The sequence below is a fragment of the Pseudophryne corroboree genome, chromosome 6, assembly GCF_028390025.1.
Source record: "Pseudophryne corroboree isolate aPseCor3 chromosome 6, aPseCor3.hap2, whole genome shotgun sequence".
Taxonomy (NCBI): Eukaryota; Metazoa; Chordata; class Amphibia; order Anura; family Myobatrachidae; genus Pseudophryne; species Pseudophryne corroboree.
The window spans coordinates 390576147-390597684 of record NC_086449.1 but is presented as its reverse complement, the minus strand read 5'-3'; the positions used below and the strand labels follow the sequence as shown (position 1 = coordinate 390597684).

General features: G+C 44.4%; 1 protein-coding gene and 1 long non-coding RNA gene across 10 annotated transcripts in view; one reads left to right on the top strand and one right to left on the bottom strand.

Annotated features, from left to right (window-relative positions):
- Nucleotides 1-21538, bottom strand: part of TASOR2 (transcription activation suppressor family member 2) — a 259706-nt gene that overhangs the window by 219703 nt on the left and 18465 nt on the right. For all 9 annotated transcript variants that reach the window (XM_063926781.1, XM_063926779.1, XM_063926786.1 and 6 more), the window contains 5 exons: nt 20608-20713; nt 19605-19624; nt 19428-19527; nt 18260-18360; nt 16884-16987 (listed from right to left, as the gene is read on the bottom strand). In XM_063926781.1, the coding sequence (XP_063782851.1) occupies nt 16884-16987; nt 18260-18360; nt 19428-19527; nt 19605-19624; nt 20608-20633 (351 nt within the window). In that variant the 5' untranslated portion in view covers nt 20634-20713. The remainder of the gene's footprint in view (nt 1-16883; nt 16988-18259; nt 18361-19427; nt 19528-19604; nt 19625-20607; nt 20714-21538) is intronic.
- On the top strand, nt 790-21375 carry LOC134932407 (uncharacterized). Its single transcript, XR_010179348.1, has 3 exons — nt 790-894; nt 8952-9163; nt 21094-21375. It is a non-coding gene; the product is annotated as an uncharacterized LOC134932407 (long non-coding RNA).

Genomic DNA, 21538 nt, shown 5'->3' with positions numbered 1-21538 from the left:
AAAATGCTCTCTACCTGAACTTCCCTCTTAATATATGATTAGCGTCACAAATTTGTATATATTTACATATCCTTGATAAGAAAGGTATTTCAACATCATTTATGATTGTAATCGTAAACTAAGAGTGAGGTCCAGGTAGAGAGCATTTTGTCCCTCCTGGAATGGGTCGTGTTGGGAGGTATGCACTCTCTCATGTTTAAAAAAAAAAAAAGACTAAATGTGCACATATATGTTCCAGGGTCGATACTAGTATCTTCTGCCGTTCCCTCAGACTCCCACACTTGCTCCAATGTTTTGCAGAGTGGGAGATTGTAGATTGCATTTGAAAACCCCCCTCTACAAATCCTGCGTTTGCCACTCTACAGTATAGTAGGAAAGTTATGGCCCCTCCTCATTAAAGCATTAAAAGGCCTTTTACATTTAAATATTCAATAAATAAATGGTCCACACAAGATAGATTATTGATTATTAATGTACAAGGTATATTTCCACGGGTTTCTTTTAAACATGTAAATCTTTCTAAACTAAACCTGTTTGTTTCATTATCCATCCTGTTGTATGAATTTAAAATGGGCAGTCCCCTGATATGTAATCTGACAAGTAAATGCTTTTGTTTTTTTGTATTAGTAAAGCCGTCTCCTTTCTAGTTACATAGAAACTCAGTACATCAGGGTGGGGAGAAAGAATATCAGTGTAACCACATTAAGTTTCAATTTCTCTGTAAACTGAAAGTGGAAGTAAAAAAAGTTTCCCTCTGCAGAGCAGCGTTATTCACACACAGTACGTTACTGTGCATAGTGCAGGAAACCAGACCATTGTCTACCTTGTTCCACAACTTCACTAAATAAAGAAGAAAAGATGTGTAAAGGATCATCAAAATCTCCTAAAGTTAAGGTAAGAAAATATTGTTAACCTGTGATGCCATGTATTTGTTTTTTATATCTGCTTCTATTTGGCATAGAACATTACCTCCTCTACTACCAAGCCTATTACATAGATATATATGGACATGTTACTTGTGCAGTTAGGAGGATTAGGGACAGTTCTTGTAGTGGCTTAATAGCATGAACTCAACATGTACCCCTTTCACATCGCAAAAATAACCCGGTATCGACCCGGCATATTGCTGGGTCGACACGGGTCACTGTACGATGTTAAAGTGGCCCATGAGAATTCAACCCGGATTATAAGAAAGGTTATTCCCAGGTTGAATATCAGGTCAGTGGCAGGGTACTCCATAGGGAGAGGTGGCGCGGAGATGAGCTCATCTCCCAGCGCCGCATATTGCCGGATCCCACCTGGGAAGGACCCGTTTCCAATTCCCGGGCGGGATCCGGCATTAGAGTTGTGAAAGGGGCTTAAGTGACCTTAAGAAAAAATAATACACCTGATTCAGAGATGGGCGCTAATCCATAAACAAATTTGTACGCAGCTACTTTGCCTAATGCTGTAGCCACCTGGAAAGGTTTTTGTGATGCCCATCTGCGGCATCATAGATGTAAGCAACTGCGCACAAGCACCATAGTAACCCTATGACTGCGCAGAATGGGCGCGGGTTCTGACGCTGGCTCCATGTTCTCTTCATATGAGTAAGCAGTTTTAGGCTGCGACACGCCCTGAAAACTGATGCAACACACCTACATTTTTGCCGCCACTCCATGTTGCCTCACACAAACGGTCCCTGACTGTCAATCACTTTGCAAAGAAAGCTCACTGAGAGTGGCGTCGCTGAGGAACCTTGGCGCCTGCGCAGTGTGACTGACATATGCATAGTCTGACGATAACCACTTGACCGTGAAAACATCGACATAGCAGCCAACTATGAATCGGGCTCTAAGTTCACAAACTAATAAGGCAAAGCAGAAAATAGTCTGTAAAAACCTGCTGCATGATATCTATACACTGTAAACTGAAATTAAATGCAATTACATGTTTGGTAAAGGCCAGTTTTGGGGTTAGGTCTCTTAAATATAGTGTGCTTTGTATGATATGCCTGTGAGCATCTGTCAAAGTCAAAAAGTGTAATTATTAGACTAACAATCCAAAGAACTACTGTACAGAATTCTGAATAGAACAATTTTAAAGAATATGGTCCTCTGCAATGAGCATAAAGCAAATCTATTTAGAAAATTAGATTTCAAATGTAAATATCTGACTGCTGGTTATGCATTATGAATAATTCTAACAATGGTTATATTTAGGTCTATATTGTATCTATATGTAACCAGATTGGACATTTCCTCTAAACACCCATCAACCAATCAAATATGATAGAGTAAAGGCCCATACACAGTAGAAGATGTGAAAGATGAGCAATGTGGAAGAGGAGTAATTTCCGTTGAATGCCCTGTCAAACGATAAAGTGTACACAAGGAGCGATTTTACAAATGATCTGAACGACGAATGATCTGCTCTCCTGGGATTGAGGGGATTGAGCTTCATGCATGGCCGACGGACCACCTGCTTCAAACAAGTGTGACTGTGTGCATTGTTCACCGTGTACACACTAGACGATTTGAACGATAGCGATCAAGAAGTTTTTGAACGCTCCCAAATTGATGGAAAAAATAAGAATTTACTTACCGATAATTCTATTTCTCATAGTCCGTAGTGGATGCTGGGACTTCCGTAAGGACCATGGGGAATAGCGGCTCCGCAGGAGACTGGGCACAAAAAGTAAAAGCTTTAGACTAGCTGGTGTGCACTGGCTCCTCCCCCTATGACCCTCCTCCAAGCCTCAGTTAGGATACTGTGCCCGGACGAGCGTACATAATAAGGAAGGATTTTGAATCCCGGGAAAGACTCATACCAGCCACACCAATCACACTGTACAACCTGTGATCTGAACCCAGTTAACAGTATGATAAACGTAGGAGCCTCTGAAAAGATGGCTCACAACAATAAACAACCCGATTTTTTTGTAACAATAACTATATACAAGTATTGCAGACAATCCGCACTTGGGATGGGCGCCCAGCATCCACTACGGACTATGAGAAATAGAATTATCGGTAAGTAAATTCTTATTTTCTCTGACGTCCTAGTGGATGCTGGGACTTCCGTAAGGACCATGGGGATTATACCAAAGCTCCCAAACGGGCGGGAGAGTGCGGATGACTCTGCAGCACCGAATGAGAGAACTCCAGGTCCTCCTCAGCCAGGGTATCGAATTTGTAAAATTTTGCAAACGTGTTTGCCCCTGACCAAGTTGCTGCTCGGCAAAGTTGTAAAGCAGAGACCCCTCGGGCAGCCGCCCAAGATGAGCCCACTTTTCTTGTGGAATGGGCTTTAACAGATTTTGGCTGTGGCAGTCCTGCCACAGAATGTGCAAGCTGAATTGTACTACAAATCCAACGAGCAATCGTCTGCTTAGAAGCAGGAGCACCCAGCTTGTTGGGTGCATACAGGATAAACAGCGAGTCAGATTTTCTGACTCCAGCCGTCCTGGAAACATATTTTCAGGGCCCTGACTACGTCCAACAACTTGGAGTCCTCCAAGTCCCTAGTAGCCGCAGGCACCACAATAGGTTGGTTCATTTGAAACGCTGAAACCACCTTAGGGAGAAATTGAGGACGAGTCCTCAATTCTGCCCTGTCTGAATGAAAAATTAGGTAAGGGCTTTTATATGACAAAGCCGCCATTTCTGAGACACGCCTGGCTGACGCCAGAGCTAACAGCATGACCACCTTCCATGTGAGATATTTTAATTCCACAGTGGTGAGTGGTTCAAACCAATGTGATTTTAGGAACCCTAAAACTACATTGAGATCCCAGGTGCCACTGGTGGCACAAAAGGAGGTTGTATATGCAGTACCCCCTTGACAAACGTCTGAACTTCAGGCAATGAAGCCAGTTCTTTTTGGAAGAAGATCGACAGGGCCGAAATTTGAACCTTAATGGATCCTAATTTTAGGCCCATAGACAGTCCTGCTTGCAGGAAATGCAGGAAACGACCCAGTTGAAATTCCTCTGTGGGGGCCTTCTTAGCCTCACACCAGGAAACATATTTTCGCCAAATGCGGTGATAATGTTTCGCAGTTACATCCTTCCTGGCTTTGATCAGGGTAGGGATGACTTCATCTGGAATGCCTTTTTCCATCAGGATCCGGCGTTCAACCGCCATGCCGTCAAACGCAGCCGCGGTAAGTCTTGGAACAGACAAGGTCCCTGCTGGAGCAGGTCCTTTCTTAGAGGTAGAGGCCACGGGTCCTCCGTGAGCATCTCTTGCAGTTCCGGGTACCAAGTTCTTCTTGGCCAATCCGGAGCCACGAGTATAGTCTTCACTCCTCTCCTTCTTATGATTCTCAGTACTTTTGGAATGAGAGGCAGAGGAGGGAACACATACACCGACTGGTACACCCACGGTGTTACCAGAGCGTCCACCGCTATTGCCTGAGGGTCCCTTGACCTGGCGCAATATCTGTCCAGTTTTTTGTTGAGACGGGACGCCATCATGTCCACCTTTGGTTTTTCCCAACGGTTTACAATCACTTGAAAGACTTCTGGGTGAAGTCCCCACTCCCCCGGGTGGAGGTCGTGTCTGCTGAGGAAGTCTGCTTCCCAGTTGTCCACTCCCGGAATGAACACTGCTGACAGTGCCACCACATGATTTTCCGCCCAGCGAAGAATCCTTGCAGCTTCTGCCATTGCCCTCCTGCTTCTTGTGCCGCCCTGTCTGTTGACGTGGGCGACTGCCGTGATGTTGTCCGATTGGATCAATACCGACTGACCCTGAAGCAGAGGCCTTGCTTGACTTAGGACATTGTAAATGGCCCTTAGTTCCAGGATATTTATGTGAAGAGACGTTTCCATGCTTGACCACAAGCCCTGGAAATTTCTTCCCTGTGTGACTGCTCCCCAGCCTCTCAGGCTGGCATCGGTGGTCACCAGAATCCAATCCTGAATGCCGAATCTGCGGCCCTCTAGAAGATGAGCACTCTGTAACCACCACAGGAGAGACACCCTTGTCCTTGGAGATAGGGTTATCCGCTGATGCATCGGAAGATGCGATCCGGACCATTTGTCCAGCAGATCCCACTGAAAAGTTCTTGCATGGAATCTTCCGAATGGAATCGCTTCGTAAGAAGCCACCATTTTTCCCAGGACTCTCGTGCATTGATGCACTGACACTTGGCCTGGTTTTAGGAGTTTCCTGACTAGCTCGGATAACTCCCTGGCCTTCTCCTCCGGGAGAAACACCTTTTTCTGGACTGTGTCCAGAATCATCCCCAGGAACAGTAGACGTGTTGTTGGAATCAGCTGTGATTTTGGGATATTTAGGATCCACCCGTGCTGACGTAGCACTACCTGAGATAGTGCTACTCCGACCTCTAACTGTTCCCTGGACCTTGCCCTTATCAGGAGATCGTCCAAGTAAGGGATAATTAAGACGCCTTTTCTTCGAAGAAGAATCATCATTTCGGCCATTACCTTGGTAAAGACCCGTGGTGCCGTGGACAATCCAAACGGCAGCGTCTGAAACTGATAATGACAGTTTTGTACCACAAACCTGAGGTACCCTTGGTGAGAAGGGTAGATTGGGACATGGAGATAAGCATCTTTGATGTCCAGAGACACCATATAGTCCCCTTCTTCCAGGTTCGCTATCACTGCTCTGAGTGACTCCATCTTGAATTTGAACCTTTTTATGTAAGTGTTCAAGGATTTTAGATTTAAAATTGGTCTCACCGAGCCGTCCGGCTTCGGTACCACAAACAGCGTGGAATAATACCCCTTTCCCTGTTGTAGGAGGGGTACCTTGATTATCACCTGCTGGGAATACAGCTTGTGAATAGATTCCACTACCGCCTCCCTGTCGGAGGGAGACGTTGGTAGAGCAGACTTCAGGAACCGGCGAGGGGGAGACGTCTCGAATTCCAATTTGTACCCCTGTGATACTACCTGCAGGATCCAGGGGTCCACTTGCGAGTGAGCCCACTGCGCGCTGAAATTCTTGAGACGGCCCCCCACCGTGCCTGAGTCCGCTTGTAAGGCCCCAGCGTCATGCTGAAGACTTGGCAGAAGCGGGGGAGGGCTTCTGCTCCTGTGAAGAGGCTGCCTGGTGCAGTCTTTTTCCCCTTCCTCTGCCCCGGGGCAGAAATGAGTGGCCTTTTGCCCGCTTGCCCTTATGGAAACGAAAGGACTGAGTTTGAAAAGACGGTGTCTTTTTCTGCTGAGAGGTGACCTGGGGTAAAAAGGTGGATTTTCCAGCCGTTGCTGTGGCCACCAGGTCCGATAGACCGACCCCAAATAACTCCTCCCCTTTATACGGCAATACTTCCATATGTCGTTTGGAATCCGCATCACCTGACCACTGTCGCGTCCATAACGCTCTTCTGGCAGAAATGGACATCGCACTCACTCTAGATGCCAGGGTGCAAATATCCCTCTGTGCATCTCGCATATATAGTAATGCATCCTTTAAATGCTCTATAGTTAATAATATACTGTCCCTATCCAGGGTATCAATATTTTCAGTCAGGGAATCCGACCAAGCCACTCCAGCACTGCACATCCAGGCTGAGGCGATTGCTGGTCGCAGTATAACACCAGTATGTGTGTATATACACCTTTTAGGATATTTTCCAGCCTTCTATCAACTGGTTCCTTAAGGGCGGCCGTATCGGGAGACGGTAACGCCGCTTGTTTTGATAAGCGTGTGAGCGCCTTATCTACCCTAGGGGGTGTTTCCCAACACGCCCTAACCTCTGGCGGGAAAGGGTATAGTGCCAATAATTTATTAGAAATCAGCAGTTTTTTATCGGGGGAAAACCACGCTTTATCACACACCTCATTTAATTCATCTGATTCAGGAAAAACTACTGGTAGTTTTTTCACACCACACATAATACCCTTTTTTGTGGTACTTGTAGTGTCAGAAATATTCAATGCCTCCTTCATTGCCGTGATCATGTAACGTGTGGCCCTACTGGACATTACGTTTGTCTCCTCACCGTCGACACTGGATTCAGTATCCGTGTCTGGGTCTGTGTCGACCATCTGAGGTAACGGGCGTTTTAGCGCCCCCGACGGTGTCTGAGACGCCTGAACAGGCACTAATTGATTTGCCGGCTGTCTCATGTCGTCAACAGTTTTTTGCAAAGTGCTGACACTGTCACGTAATTCTTTAAATACGACCATCCAGTCAGGTGTCGACTCCCTAGGGGGTGACATCACTAACACAGGCAATTGCTCTGCTTCCACATCATTTTCCTCCTCATACATGTCGACACAATCGTACCGACACCCAGCACACACACAGGGAATGCTCTGAAAGAGGACAGGACCCCACGAGCCCTTTGGAGAGACAGAGGGAGAGTTTGCCAGCACACACCAGAGCGCTATATATATATATATATATATATATATATATATATATATATATATATATATATATATATATATATATATATATATATATATATATATATATATACATACATATATATACAGGGATAACCTTATGTAAGTGTTACTCCCTTTATAGCTGCTGTTTTATATTAGCTGCCAATAGTGCCCCCCCTCTCTTGTTTTACCCTGATTCTGTAGCAGGACTGCAGGGGAGAGTCTGGGAGCCTTCCTTCCAGCGGAACGGTGAGGGAAAATGGCGCTTGTGTGCTGAGGAGATAGGCTCCGCCCCCTTCACGGCGGCCTTTTCTCCCGCTTTTTTTAGGAAAACTGGCAGGGGTGAAATGCATCCATATAGCCCAGGAGCTATATGTGATGTATTTCTTTAGCCATATAAGGTTTAAACATGTTTTATTGCGTCTCAGGGCGCTCCCCCCCAGCGCCCTGCACCCTCAGTGACCGGAGTGTGAAGTGTGCTGAGAGCAATGGCGCACAGCTGCAGTGCTGTGCGCTACCTTATCTGAAGACAGGAACGTCTTCTGCCGCCGATTTCTCCGGACCTCTTCGCTCTTCTGGCTCTGTAAGGGGGCCGGCGGCGCGGCTCCGGGACCCATCCAGGCTGAACCTGTGATCGTTCCTCTGGAGCTAATGTCCAGTAGCCAAGAAGCCCAATCCACTCTGCACGCAGGTGAGTTCGCTTCTTCTCCCCTTAGTCCCACGATGCAGTGAGCCTGTTGCCAGCAGGACTCACTGAAAATAAAAAACCTATTTAAACTTTTACTTCTAAGCAGCTCAGGAGAGCCACCTAGCATGCACCCTTCTCGTTCGGGCACAAAAATCTAACTGAGGCTTGGAGGAGGGTCATAGGGGGAGGAGCCAGTGCACACCAGCTAGTCTAAAGCTTTTACTTTTTGTGCCCAGTCTCCTGCGGAGCCGCTATTCCCCATGGTCCTTACGGAAGTCCCAGCATCCACTAGGACGTCAGAGAAAAATATTTTAGTGCGTATGGGCTTAAAGTTCTGATAGTGACAAAAGAGTAAGCAGAACGTTGTATGTATAATATAGTGACATAGGGAAGATGGTCCCTCCCTTACAGGAGTCAAAATATGCAAGAAAATGGCTACAGTAATATGTTTGTCTGAGTGATATGGGTAAATACCAGCTTTGGAGTTGAGGGGTCATACAAGTGTTTGTGTGATATGGTAATACTATCTCCTGATGATTGGTTGAGAATCAAGCATGTCTAATTAGACATTCTATAAGTGCCATCGGTGTCTGCAACAGACACACCCACTGATGAAGTCACCTATGACGAAACTGGTTTGGGGTAGAGCCAACAAACGACGACACAGAGACGTCATGGAGTTCAGGACTGAGGCTTGGAACACCTGGACAGATTTAAGATCTACCCCACAGTCTGGATGCTAGCGGTGCAATTTAGCCTGTGGATGGACTGATGCATCTGGATCTGTTTGTGATATTTTTGATAATATCGAATCTCCTTATGTGAGATTTCATTAAAAAGTCAGTTGATTTTAACATGCTTCACCATTGTGCACCTCCATTTTTTCTTTTCCCAATGCTTACATCTGGCGTCTGGAAGGGCCTTAAAGAGGAGTGCTGCAGGAATCAATGAAGATTGTCCAGGACTGTTTTTAAATGATTCATACCAATATATGCGCCAACTATGATCATATTATATGTGAGCAGCTGAAACAGACTGTTGAGCCTCCGTTTTGGACTGTACTGTGTGTGCCTGAATAAACCAACTTTCCTTTTACCTTGGACTGCGAGTGATCTTCTCTGTCAAGAGGGGTAAGTGTTTGGTGTTGTGGCTTTTAAGGACCTTGCACCATATACCTCATTCTTTTTGGTTGTGTGCCTGCTCAGTCGGTTTGTCTGTCTAATTGAGATAAACTTCGAGACCACTGGACAGATTGCAATGCAGTTTTCACCATTGTGTAGGTAATTTTCCCAGGCAGGTTTTAGGCAAAGTATCATTACAATTGGTCGATAATGGGCTGTGGACGAATATAACTAAATTATTTTATATATATATATATATATATATATATATATATATAAAAATATAAAATAATTTAGTTATATTCGTCCACAGCCCATTATCGACCAATTGTAATGATACTTTGCCTAAAACCTGCCCGGGAAAATTACCTACACAATGGTGAAAACTGCATTGCAATCTGTTTATATATATATATATATATATATATATATATATATATATATATATATATATATATATATATATATATATATATATATATATATATATATATATATATATATATAAAGCAAACCAGGGTTGTCTGCACTCACAGTGAAATAAAATTTGCTGGGGTGTCACTCAAAGTTCCATTAGAGCCAGGCATTTACCTTTATCCATGAACATATATATCTTTGTATAGAGTGCACTCACCAGACTGTTATTAGAGCCAGCAGGATTTTTATTCAGATATCAGGTACCGGATATCTGAATAAAAATCCTGCTGGCTCTAATAACAGTCTGGTGAGTGCACTCTATACAAAGATATATATATATATATATATATATATATATATATATATATATATATATATATATATATATATATATATATATATATATATATATATACACACACACCGCATTCATACACTATATGATCAGAAGTATGTTATGCTTGACCACTATAACAGGGGCTGTAATGACATCACAGCCCCTGTAATTACAAGTACTTATACTTTAATATGGAGCTGGTCCCCCTTTTGCAACTATAACAGCTTCCACACTTCTTGGAAAGCTTTCCACAAGATTCTGGAGTGTTTCTGCAGGAATTTGTGGCCATTCTGTTGAGCACTTATGAGGTCAGGCTCTGTTCCAGTTCATACCAAAGGTGCTCGATGGGGTTGAAGTCAGGGCTCTGTGCCAGTCAAGTTCTTCCACACGAACTCCTCAAACCATATCTTTATAGTCCTTGTTTTGTGCACTAGGGAACAGTAATGTTGGAATAGAAAAGGGCCTTCCCCAAACGGTTACCTCCTATTCTGTATCTGTTTCACCCTACATCATCTTCCATAGAACTATTTTCTAACAGGGACCATTTTATAAGATAGATATACCACTCTTGGGGCGGAGTCACGCTCTGAAATACGCACTCCTTGGGTGTTTGAACACACTCAGTCTTTGGCATCATATACGGTTGAGCTTGAATAAGAATCACATGGACAAATTTGATATCTATCCATCTTATAAATGAGAATATCTATTTGTTTGTCTGACTGAGATAAATTCTGAAAGCACTGAACCGACTGCAATGGAGTTTTCACCATTGTGTAGGTAATTTTCCCAGGCAGGTTTCAGGCTAAGTAACTACACAATCGGTCCTCAGGGGGCTGTTGACAGGGCTCAGCATGGAGGGGGTCACCTGCGCTGCTTACCAACTGCCTCAGAACACTATGCACGTGGATGTGTATTGGGAACAGTAGCCTCTGGCAAGCGAAGTGAGCCCAAGAAGATACGCGTTTTAATGTTCTGTGAAAGTTTAATGATGTTTTGAAGTTTAGTTATGATAACTCAGGGGGTCCCATGTTCTTAACTTTAATCAAAATATATCTATCCAAACTTTTTTTGCCAAAAGAAATAATAGGATTTTGGTACTTACCAGGTAAATCCTTTTCTTTGAATCCATAGGGGGCACTGGAGTTCTCTTGGATATGGACGGCTTCCGTAGGAAACAGGGCACTGAATATTTAAATTTAGAACACTCCACCCCTCCATATCCCCGAGTACCTCAGTGTTTTTTACTGAGCCGAACAGGAACTATAGAGAGGTTGACAATGGAGTATTACATATAACATAACGGACAACAACGAAGTTGACACATAACGTTACTGACAACTAAACAGTTGACACCATAACCAGCACTTGATAATTTGAACCAGTCGGTGAGAGTGTTTTACCATAAGATCCTCTGAACTTACCACAAACCAGGTAAAACTGCTCTGGGTGGGTGTCCAGTGCCCCCTATGAATTCAAAGAAAAGGATTTACCTGGTAAGTACCAAAATCATATTTTCTTTTTCATCCACTAGGGGTCACTGGAGTACTCTTGGGACGTACCAAAGCTTCCCCCGTGGGCGGGAGAGCCGATTGGCACCTGTAACACTAGGCGGCCAAAGCTAGATGCTGATGCCGCAAACGTATCAAACTTGTAAAAGCGCACAAACGTGTGCACCGAAGACCATGTAGCCGCACGGCAAAGCTGCGTCGTAGAAGCTCCACGACTAGCTGCCCATGAAGTTCCCACAGAACGTGTGGAATGAGCTGTTACCGATGTAGGCGGCTGTAACCTAGCATGAAGGTAAGCCTGACGTATGGTCAGTTTTATCCATCTGGATAAGGTCTGCTTAGACGCTGGCCAACCCAACTTGGCAGCATCATAGAGAACAAACAACGTATCCGTCTTACGAACTGTAGACGTTCGGGATACATAAACGCGTAAAGCGCGTACCACATCTAGAGTTCCAGAATGTGCTGTCAACACAGGAACTACTATTGGTTGATTGATGTGAAAAGATGACACTACCTTTGGTAAGAAAGCGGGATTCGTCCGAAGTTCCGCTCTGTCATCATGAAACACCAAATACGGTGGCTTGCATGACAAGGCACCCAAATCTGAAACACGCCTTGCCGAAGCTAAGGCTAGAAGAAAAATTGTTTTCCAAGTGAGAAACTTTATATCCACTTGTTGTAAGGGTTCAAAATATGAAGACTATAAGAAATCCAAAACCAGATTCAAGTCCCATGGCGCTGTAGGTGGAATGAATGGAGGCTGAACTCTGAGGACACCCTGCAGAAAAGTGTGTACCGACGGCAATAGAGCCAATCGTCTTTGAAAATAAATTGACAACGCAGATACCTGCACCTTTAGTGTAGATAAACGCAGTCCTCCATCTAACCCCGTCTGTAAAAATAACAAAAGACGGGATAACTTGAAAGCTGATGTCGGAAACTTCCGAGCTTCACACCAACCTATATAGGCACGCCAAATTCTGTAATAATGAGCTGCCGTAACCGGCTTCCTAGCTCGTAACATGGTTGGTATAACCGATTCTGGAATGCCCTCTCTTCTTAAGAGGGCGGTCTCAACAGCCACCCCGTCAAACGCAGCCGCGCTAAAACGGGGTAAAGGAACGGACCCTGTTGTAACAGGTCTGGACGTAGTGGGAGCGGCCAAGGATCGTCTGCGAGTAGTCCGCGGAGATCCGAGAACCAAGCTCTCCGAGGCCAATGAGGCGCCACTAGTATGACTGTGACAGACTCTTTTGATCCGTTTTAGCACCAGAGGGAGCAGCGGAAATGGTGGAAAGAGATACACGAGGCTGTACGGCCACGCGACGGTGAGAGCATCCACCGCCACTGCCTTTGGATCTCTCGTTCTGGACACATACTGGAGTGTTTGGTGATTGTGTCGAGACACCATCAGGTCCACCTGAGGATAACCCCACCGCTGAACCAACATGTGAAACACTTCTGGATTTAATGCCCATTCTCCTGGATGAAAATCCCGACGACTGAGATAATCCGCTTCCCAGTTTTCCACTCCCGGAATGAACACTGCCGACAATATCACCTGGTGGTATTCGGCCCAATTTAGGATTCGAGCTACTTCCCGCATTGCCATGCGGCTTCTCGTTCCTCCTTGTTTGTTGATGTATGCGACTGCCGTCGCATTGTCTGACTGCACCTGGACAGTGTGAGACCGAAGCATGTGCACTGCTTGTCGTAGCGCATTGCAAATTGCGCGGAGTTCCAGGACATTTATAGACAGCAATCTTTCGTGATCCGCCCAGAGACCCTGGAGCTGACAATTTTGCACTACAACTCCCCAACCTCTGAGACTGGCGTCCGTCGTTAGAATTATCCAATTCCCGCCGCCGAACAGTTTCCCTGCGGTTAAATTGTGTTCCTTGAGCCACCAGAGCAGAGACACCCTTGCCCTTGGCGACAACCTCACCCTGTGGTGAATCTGCAGATGCGAGCCTGACCACTGTGCGAGCACATCCAGTTGAAATGGACGCGAGTGAAATCTTCCGAACTGAAGCGCTTCGAAAGCCGCCACCATTGTGCCTAAGAGGCGAATGCACAAATGTACCGAGACTGTGCGTGGCTTGAGCACTAATTGTACCAGATGACGAATAATCTGTACTTTCTGTTGTGGTAGGTAAATTCTTTGATTGACCGTATCGAAAATCATACCTAGGAATTGAAGGCGTTGAGACAGAATTAGATGTGATTTCTTGAAGTTGACAATCCAACCGTGGTGAATCAGTACATTGTACGTTAGCAGCGCATGTCGGAGAAGTATCTGTTGAGACGGGGCTTTGATGAGCAGATCGTCCAAATACGGAACTATCGTCACTCCCAGGAATCTGAGATGAGCTATCATCACAGACATCACTTTGGTGAATACCCGGGGCGCTGACGATTGGCCAAACGGTAGAGCCTGAAACTGGTAATGATTCTGGCGTATCGCAAACCGCAAGAACCTCTGATGAGGCTGCCAAATCGGAATGTGTAAGTACGCATCTTTGAGATCTAGCGCAATCATGAATTCCTTTGGCTCTAAACCTGCAATCACTGAGCGCAGAGATTCCATCTTGAATCTGTAGTAAGTTACGTACCGATTGAGACCCTTTAAGTTCAAAATTGGCCTGACTGAGCCATCCGGCTTCGGTACCACAAACAGACTGGAATAATAACCCTGACCATGTTGGTGTACAGGTACCGGAATCAAAACTGCTGAATCTAGTAGGGACTGAATGGCAATTTGCAGAACCGCCCTCCTGTCGTCCGACAGAGGCAAGCCTGTCTTGAAAAACCGCAGTGGCAGAAGACAGTCGAACTCTATTTTGTAACCTTTTAACACTAAATTGCGGATCCACCCATCCGCGGATATCTGGAACCACGCCAAATGGAACGTCTGAAGGCGTGCTCCCACAATCGGCGAACCGAGATGGGCTGGTAGCCCGTCATGCCACTGGCTTGTCGGTAACCTTAGCGTCCTGACGACTTGTGTTGGTTTGTTGGAAACCACGTCCACGTCTACCAGGCGTGGCTGTTCCTCTGCCACGTCCGCGAAAGGACGGAGGTCTAAAGAATTTGAACGAAGGTCCAGAGTACCTCCTTCTTGGAACCGGTGGAGGCAATGGTAAGAAAACAGACTTTCCTCCCGTAGCCTCAGAAATCCATGTGTCCAATTCAGGACCATACAACTTCTTGCCATCGTAAGGTAACGCCTCTATACCTCGTTTGACCTCTGCCTCCGCTTGCCAAGAACGCAGCCAGAGTGCTCGTCGTGCCGTAACTAGCGACGATGAAATACGAGAAGTGAGCTGACAGACGTCAGTAGAAGCTGTACAAAGATACTCCGCAGACTCACACATTTGATCAGCAAGAAGTATAAGGTGTTTGTCATGTAAGGCAGACTTAAGTTCTGTTATCCATACTATGAGCGCCTTAGTGACCCAGATACCAACCAAGCCAGGTCACACCAGCACTCCTGCTGCTACATACATGGACTTTAGCATAGTTTCTATTTTTCGATCTGAAGGGTCTTTAAGCGTAGTAGCCGCTGGCACTGGTATGGTTAATTTCTTTGTAAGCTGCGACACTGACTAATCAACTATTGGTGGATTCTCCCATGTACATGTCACCGAGTCTGGAAACGGGTAACTAGACTTAAATCTGCGAGGTATAGAAAACCGTTTATCTGGAGTCTGTCGTGTTTCTACTAACATCTTATTAAGAGACTCCGACACAGGAAAACTTATAGGAGTTCTCTGTCGTTTAGTAAATACGACCTGATCATTTGTGAGAGGCTCCTCAGTTTCTGTAAACTTCAGAGACTGACGCACCGCTCTGATGAGATTATCAATTCCTGAGCTGTTAAAATCCTCACTATCTGACTCCACTTCGCCCTCCTCACCCTCCTCTTGTGCCGTGAGGTCTGGCATGGAATCGTCAGAATGCAACATAGCAGAAACTGGTAAATCATATGACATATGAAATTTATCCCGTCTACCCAAAATGGATTTGGACTTTTCGCAAAGCTGAGACGCCTCCGGTAGTTCTGGCGGTCTCACCCCAGACTCAGATCTTGCCGCTTCCCGCTCCTGTCGAGCGGCGGTCAATTCTAATTGCAACCCAGCCAGTACATTGGCTAGCATTTCCCATGTAGGGTCCGGGGAGGAAATTGGCTCAAAACATACAGTACATGTGGTAGATCCATCCGGTAACACACTGCTACAGACTTTGCAATTATGCTTTTTAGTTTTTGCTGGTGCCTTACTCATTATGGCGACAGACAATACAATACAATACACAAAAAACAGAAACTTGCACGACTCAGTAAAATAGTACGAAGGTGTCTCTATATATATATCTGGCCAAGTGCAGTACACGTGGCCAGTACTATGAAATGTGATCCCAAATTCCCACTAACACCCCTGCGCCTCCGGTGGAGTAGAGATGTAGTACTGGAACGTTCTGGAATCACAGCAGGAAGACACAGGAAGCATGGTTAAAATGGCTGCCATGCTTACACATATAATCACAGTGCAGGTTACCAGCCTTAAAGTGACATTTATCCTGTGTAATTAACCCTGCAGCCTAGCATACTGCTGTTGCTGCAGGGTATTCCCCCTCATGCCGCTTATTGCCTGTATATCACCGTGCTGTAATGGCCCCCCCCCCCCTGTACTCCGTGCAGTGCGGGCGGCAGCGAGCAGCGTGTGGGGCCGCCAACGGGAGCCGGGTATCGGGACGCGCAGGGACCGACAGCGGGGAGCGCGTATTGAAGCGCTCTGAGCAGCGCCGGATCAGCGGTGAGGGCCGGCGACGGCCGGAGCAGCGGTGGGGGGGAGCAGCGGTGGGGGGGAGCAGCGGTGGGGGCTGGCGACGGCCGGAGTAGCGGCAGCGTGGCGGGCACTTGTAGAGGGATCCCGGCATATAAACAATGTCTCCACATACCTTCACTCCTGCTGCTGTGGTAAGGCTCCGACGGGGCTTCTCAGTAAGCGCCGGCCAGCCTGTGTGCAGGAGATCTTTGTGTGTCTGTGAGGGTGCTCATTCAGTGAGGACCGACACGCCACAGCTGCTAGTAGCAGCTTGCACTATCCCTGACCCTGCCTTTTGGAAGGGGGAAAGGGATGTGTATAAAATAGAAAAAATATTCCTAAAAAAAAAAAAAATATTCAAAGTAATTGTGGACTCAGCCACAGACCTGTTGCTACTTCGAGCACAGAAAAAACACTGAGGTACTCGGGGATATGGAGGGGTGGAGTGTTCTAAATTTAAATATTCAGTGCCCCGTTTCCTACGGAAGCCGTCCATATCCAAGAGTACTCCAGTGACCCCTAGTGGATGAAAAAGAAATATATATATTACATACATAATACTCTTTACTTTCTTAATTGTATTTGTTAAAAAAAAAAAAAAAAAAGAAGAAAGACAGGTGCAAAGTTGTTCTTACCAAGTCGTGGTCTTTCAACAATTGCAGCAACTTGTCAAGTTCTAGCCCAATAACATTGGTGGTGATTACTGAGTAGAGACTGGAGTAGACCCTTTCACAGCACACTGTAAAGTAAGCAGACGTTATGTGGCAGAATGGACAACAAGAACAATAGATTCTTAACAAAATAAAATGTCATAGCTTCTACAATATGTGATACTGTAGGTCACCTGCTTTTGAAAACCATTGTACAAAAGGTGTAAAACATTTTCTTGATCAGTTAAACAAGTGTGCTTCCATCTTCTAGGTATACTTTATACTGGTTTAAGATAAAACCAATAAAAATAAATAAATAAAGGATTATGAACTGAAATATTCCTACAGCAGATTGCTATTGTGTAATTAACTGTACATATGACACAAAACTGGAGTGTTTTGTTAGACTGAATAAACAATTTCAAAATTAACCAGAAAAAAAAATAAAAAAATTAAGGGGTGGTCAACCTGTGGCACTCCAGCTACTGTGGAATCCCAACAGTCCCTACCACAGTTTCCATGTTAGGAATTGCTAAAACTGTGGCAGGGCATGCTGGAATGTGTAGTGCCACAGGTTGCCTACCCCCGCACTATTTTAATGAACAAGTCAGTGTGGTACTTTCCCAGGAGCTGTGCAGCTTTCAGAGAAGACTTGAAACTTATAGTTTTTCTAGGCTGTGGTGCATGTGTAGGTGATGATGACACCAGCATGCCACCTGCTAGATAGCACAACTTGGTGCGGCTGCATACTCCATAGAACATCAATTTTGTGAGCAAAATTTTCTTTATACGTTGGGGCCACAATACTGCAACCTACTCTAAATCAGACCAATAAGAGTTACCAGAATAAGACACTCAGGGAGTCATTCACATCTGATAGCTGGGCTACGTATTTTGCTGCCCTGCGATCAGAAAGTTGCAGCCTACGGGGGAAGTGTGTTTTCGCTGTGCAGGTATGCGTTCGCATGTGTAGCAGAGCTGCACAAACTGATTTTGTGCAGTCTCTGCGCAGTCCAGGACTTACTCTTCCACTGCGATCACAGCAGGCTGTTCGGGACTGGAATCAGACACCCTCCCTGAAAACTCTTGAGCCCGCCTGCATTTTTCCCGGACACTCCGTGCAAATGGTCAGTTGCCACCCACAAACGGTCTCTTCCTGTCAATCTCCTTGCGAACGCCTGTGCGAATGGATCCTTTGCACACAATCCCATCACAGCAGTCCATTGCGCCTGCGCATTGTGGTGCATATGCATGCGCAGTTCGGATCTGAACGCCCGCTGTGCGAAAACGCACAGCAGCGATCAGATCTGAATGACCCCCCCCCAGTCTTGTGTCTCATATACCTCGTGGATGATGCTTACCTTCTTGACCTGTGGAATCAGTATTGTGGAATATATGATCTGGTAAGTTTTTTCTTAGTTCAGACAATCTTATAACTTCTTTTATTTCCAGCTTATATGGCCTGTTTGCATACAATGTAAATGTAACAGGGAAAAAAACAACAACATATTACTGAAATGAAGCTGCACAGGTTTACACCTACTCTTAAAGTCACTGTTTCGCTCTTCATTAATATGCAGTGGGTCACATGCAATATCTTTTGGTTAGCCGCACAGCATGACCGATCGGAAGACATTGAATGCGACCATGGGAGCGCCCAAATTGCAGGCACTGTACTATCTGGCCAATAGGTCGTTCTGATTCGGCTGGAAACTAAATATCGCGCCAACACCACTCAGGTGTGTACCCACCCTTACAATTTACATTTTCTACCAAACACACTTTAGGATTACTTTCATCAGAAGCCAATAATCCTACCAGTATAAACGTTAAATCTTGAATGGAACCAGACAAGCAGGAGGATACCCATATAGCTAGTGCCCTGATAGAAATTAAACCCATGGTCACAGTGCCTTAATGGTTATAGTTTCTATTTTAATAAGAATACAATCGATGCCACACTATGGCCCTAATTCAGGTTGAATAGCAAAGAGCGATCTAACCGCAAAAATTACTAAGGCTTTGTGGGCGCATGCATAGGGACCGTCCTGCGCATGTATTTACTGCGAGCGCCCCAAGGGTGGTATACACAGTGTTATGGCGCTGAGCACCAAGGTAGGGGGACATGGAAATTTCATTTCATTAGCAGTGCAGTGGGATCTCATCTGGACCTCTGTCTATACCTCAACATTGCCAGATCAACTGTTATGGTTATTTCACAGTAATGGACATAGCAAGGATTCAATAGTGCCCCCACTTTCACAATAGAGATGGCACACACTGAGAGCTGCGTTTACGGATTGTTTGCCCATAAGGTTTTGAGCACTACTGGAAACATAAGCTGGTAAGTGAAGCCCAGTTCTAGTTTGGTGGGGAAAAGAGCTGAGTCTACAAGACATAGATCTATCAGGAATTAGATATCTCTCCAGGCAAGCGATAAGGGGTTTAACATGTCATTCAATTGTACCCAATATTATTGTAATAACATCTAGAAATTCTCTAAGCAAACAGGACTATGTCCATACTTACAGCTGAGCCGGAATGCAGCAATTGCTTGAGGACTGTAATGCAATATCACACACCAGCTGTTCCTGGATGTGCATCTGTCCTTTCCACACATTATAAAGCTCTAAGAGAAGAGAAGAGAAGTTAGTCATATAAAGAGAGAAAATTACTGCAATGTACTAATACCAATAGTTATCATACCTGGACTGGTCATCTGGACCCTGGAGGGAAAAAAATAAAAATAAAAAAAATCAACTGAATATTCAACAGTAAAATTAATAAATAAATACAAAGTAATCCATGTGGTTTGGTGCCTAATTATTAACCTGATGCTGTTTACAACATAACCACTGTTATAGGTGTTGCCAGAAGGGGCTAGCTTTTCTATAAAGGCTGCCATGTGGGCGTATATGACAATAACATACACTTCACAAACTGGTTTCTTAAGTGTATGGACACTAAAGTAAAGAGACAGCTTAAAAGGACAATCAACGGCATGATGTACCATGGATAGTGCACAATACCTTCTGATTGAGAGAGTGTAGCACAGCCAACCAAAAGATATCGTTAACAACCCTCAAGAGCGTGCAATTGAGGGTACACACTGAACAGTCTTCACGATTTGTTATTCCAATTGGCATGGAAACGACAAATCGTGACCGATGTCATTCTGGTGTGTACCCAGTTAGAGCGAGGAGGACAACTCAGTAATGATCAACCTTTCATATTTGTGTGAAATGTGGCTATTCAATTACTGGACATGTCTGGAATGGCAAGTTTTCCCTTGCACCACACAGACAAAAAATGCCTTACGAAGTTACTGTAACTTACTGATATGTGCACAGGCATAGGTCATCGCCAGTAATTGATTTGTCCCCAAATAGTGCTTCCCTCACATTTCATGATATAAATTAACCATTGCAGGATTTTAGGGTAGATGCAAAAAAAGGAAAACATACTGTATATGGTTGTGAATGCAGTGCACAAGGTAACTGTTGTGTCAACTATAGATGTGTGGGTTCAGATTTACTCTGTTCTTAACGCAAGTTCAGATTTATCTGGATTTTTCTTATTGTCTATCCAAAACATGTGACATCAGAGATCCAATAAAATGCCATTTTCAGATCCGGGTAAATCCAAATCCACACATGTCTAGTGCAAACCCATAAGAAAATTACAATATTTCTAAAAGTTAATTGCTTACATGTCAATGTCCTGTAATACTGACATGTTACAGCTGTGTTCAAGATGAAGAACACACTTATGTATCGAAAGATTGGTCTTGGCTGATGAAATCCATATGTTTAACACTGAAAGATAAACAAAACAAAAATGTCTAGAGTAACAGGGCTATATAAGAAGCACACAGATAATGTACAGATTGTTTTGAGTGACCTGGGACAGCAAGAAGAACAAGACTACGTATTATGAAAATTTAAGCCTTTTAAAATCTGTTTTGAAAACTTCAGCTGAAAGCAGTACCAATGTGTTTTTTAAAGAATGCATTGAGTTGACCTACAGTAGGTACGAAAAACCTCCTAGGGGTAGATTTATTAAAGTTTCTAAATTGGAAAAATTGAGGTATTGGTGACAGCAACCAATACCATCCTAGCTATATATTTTTTAGAAAGTACTATATAAAATGACAGCATCTGGTTGATACAGGCAACATCTTTACCTTTATTTTTAGAAGTTCTTTTAAATCTACCCACTAAAGAAGTGATTACCAAGAGGGAAGAACCGTGAAGAAGGGGGAAGAATAAATGCTAGAGAGTGGGATCGAGAAGACAATAAGAGGGGAAGGCAAAGGAAATCTGAGAAGTGAGTTTAATAAGAAAGCAGTTGATACAGTGAAGACCAGATCAGTGCTATTGATATATAACAGTCTAATATATGGCCCAATTGGTTGTTTTTTTTTTAAATTAAATTACTTTTTGTGCTATAACTATACATTTTGATTTCATTGTTAAGATCATTAATACATAAAATGTTACATTTTGGTTAATAAAAAACCTTTATTTGTTGAATAATTTGTTTTGTGCAATGGCCTTAATGGGTTGGGTACAGGGCTAAATTTAAATATATTGGCCTGAAAAAAGTTTGGGAATCACTGGAGAGATCACTAGAGTGATGAA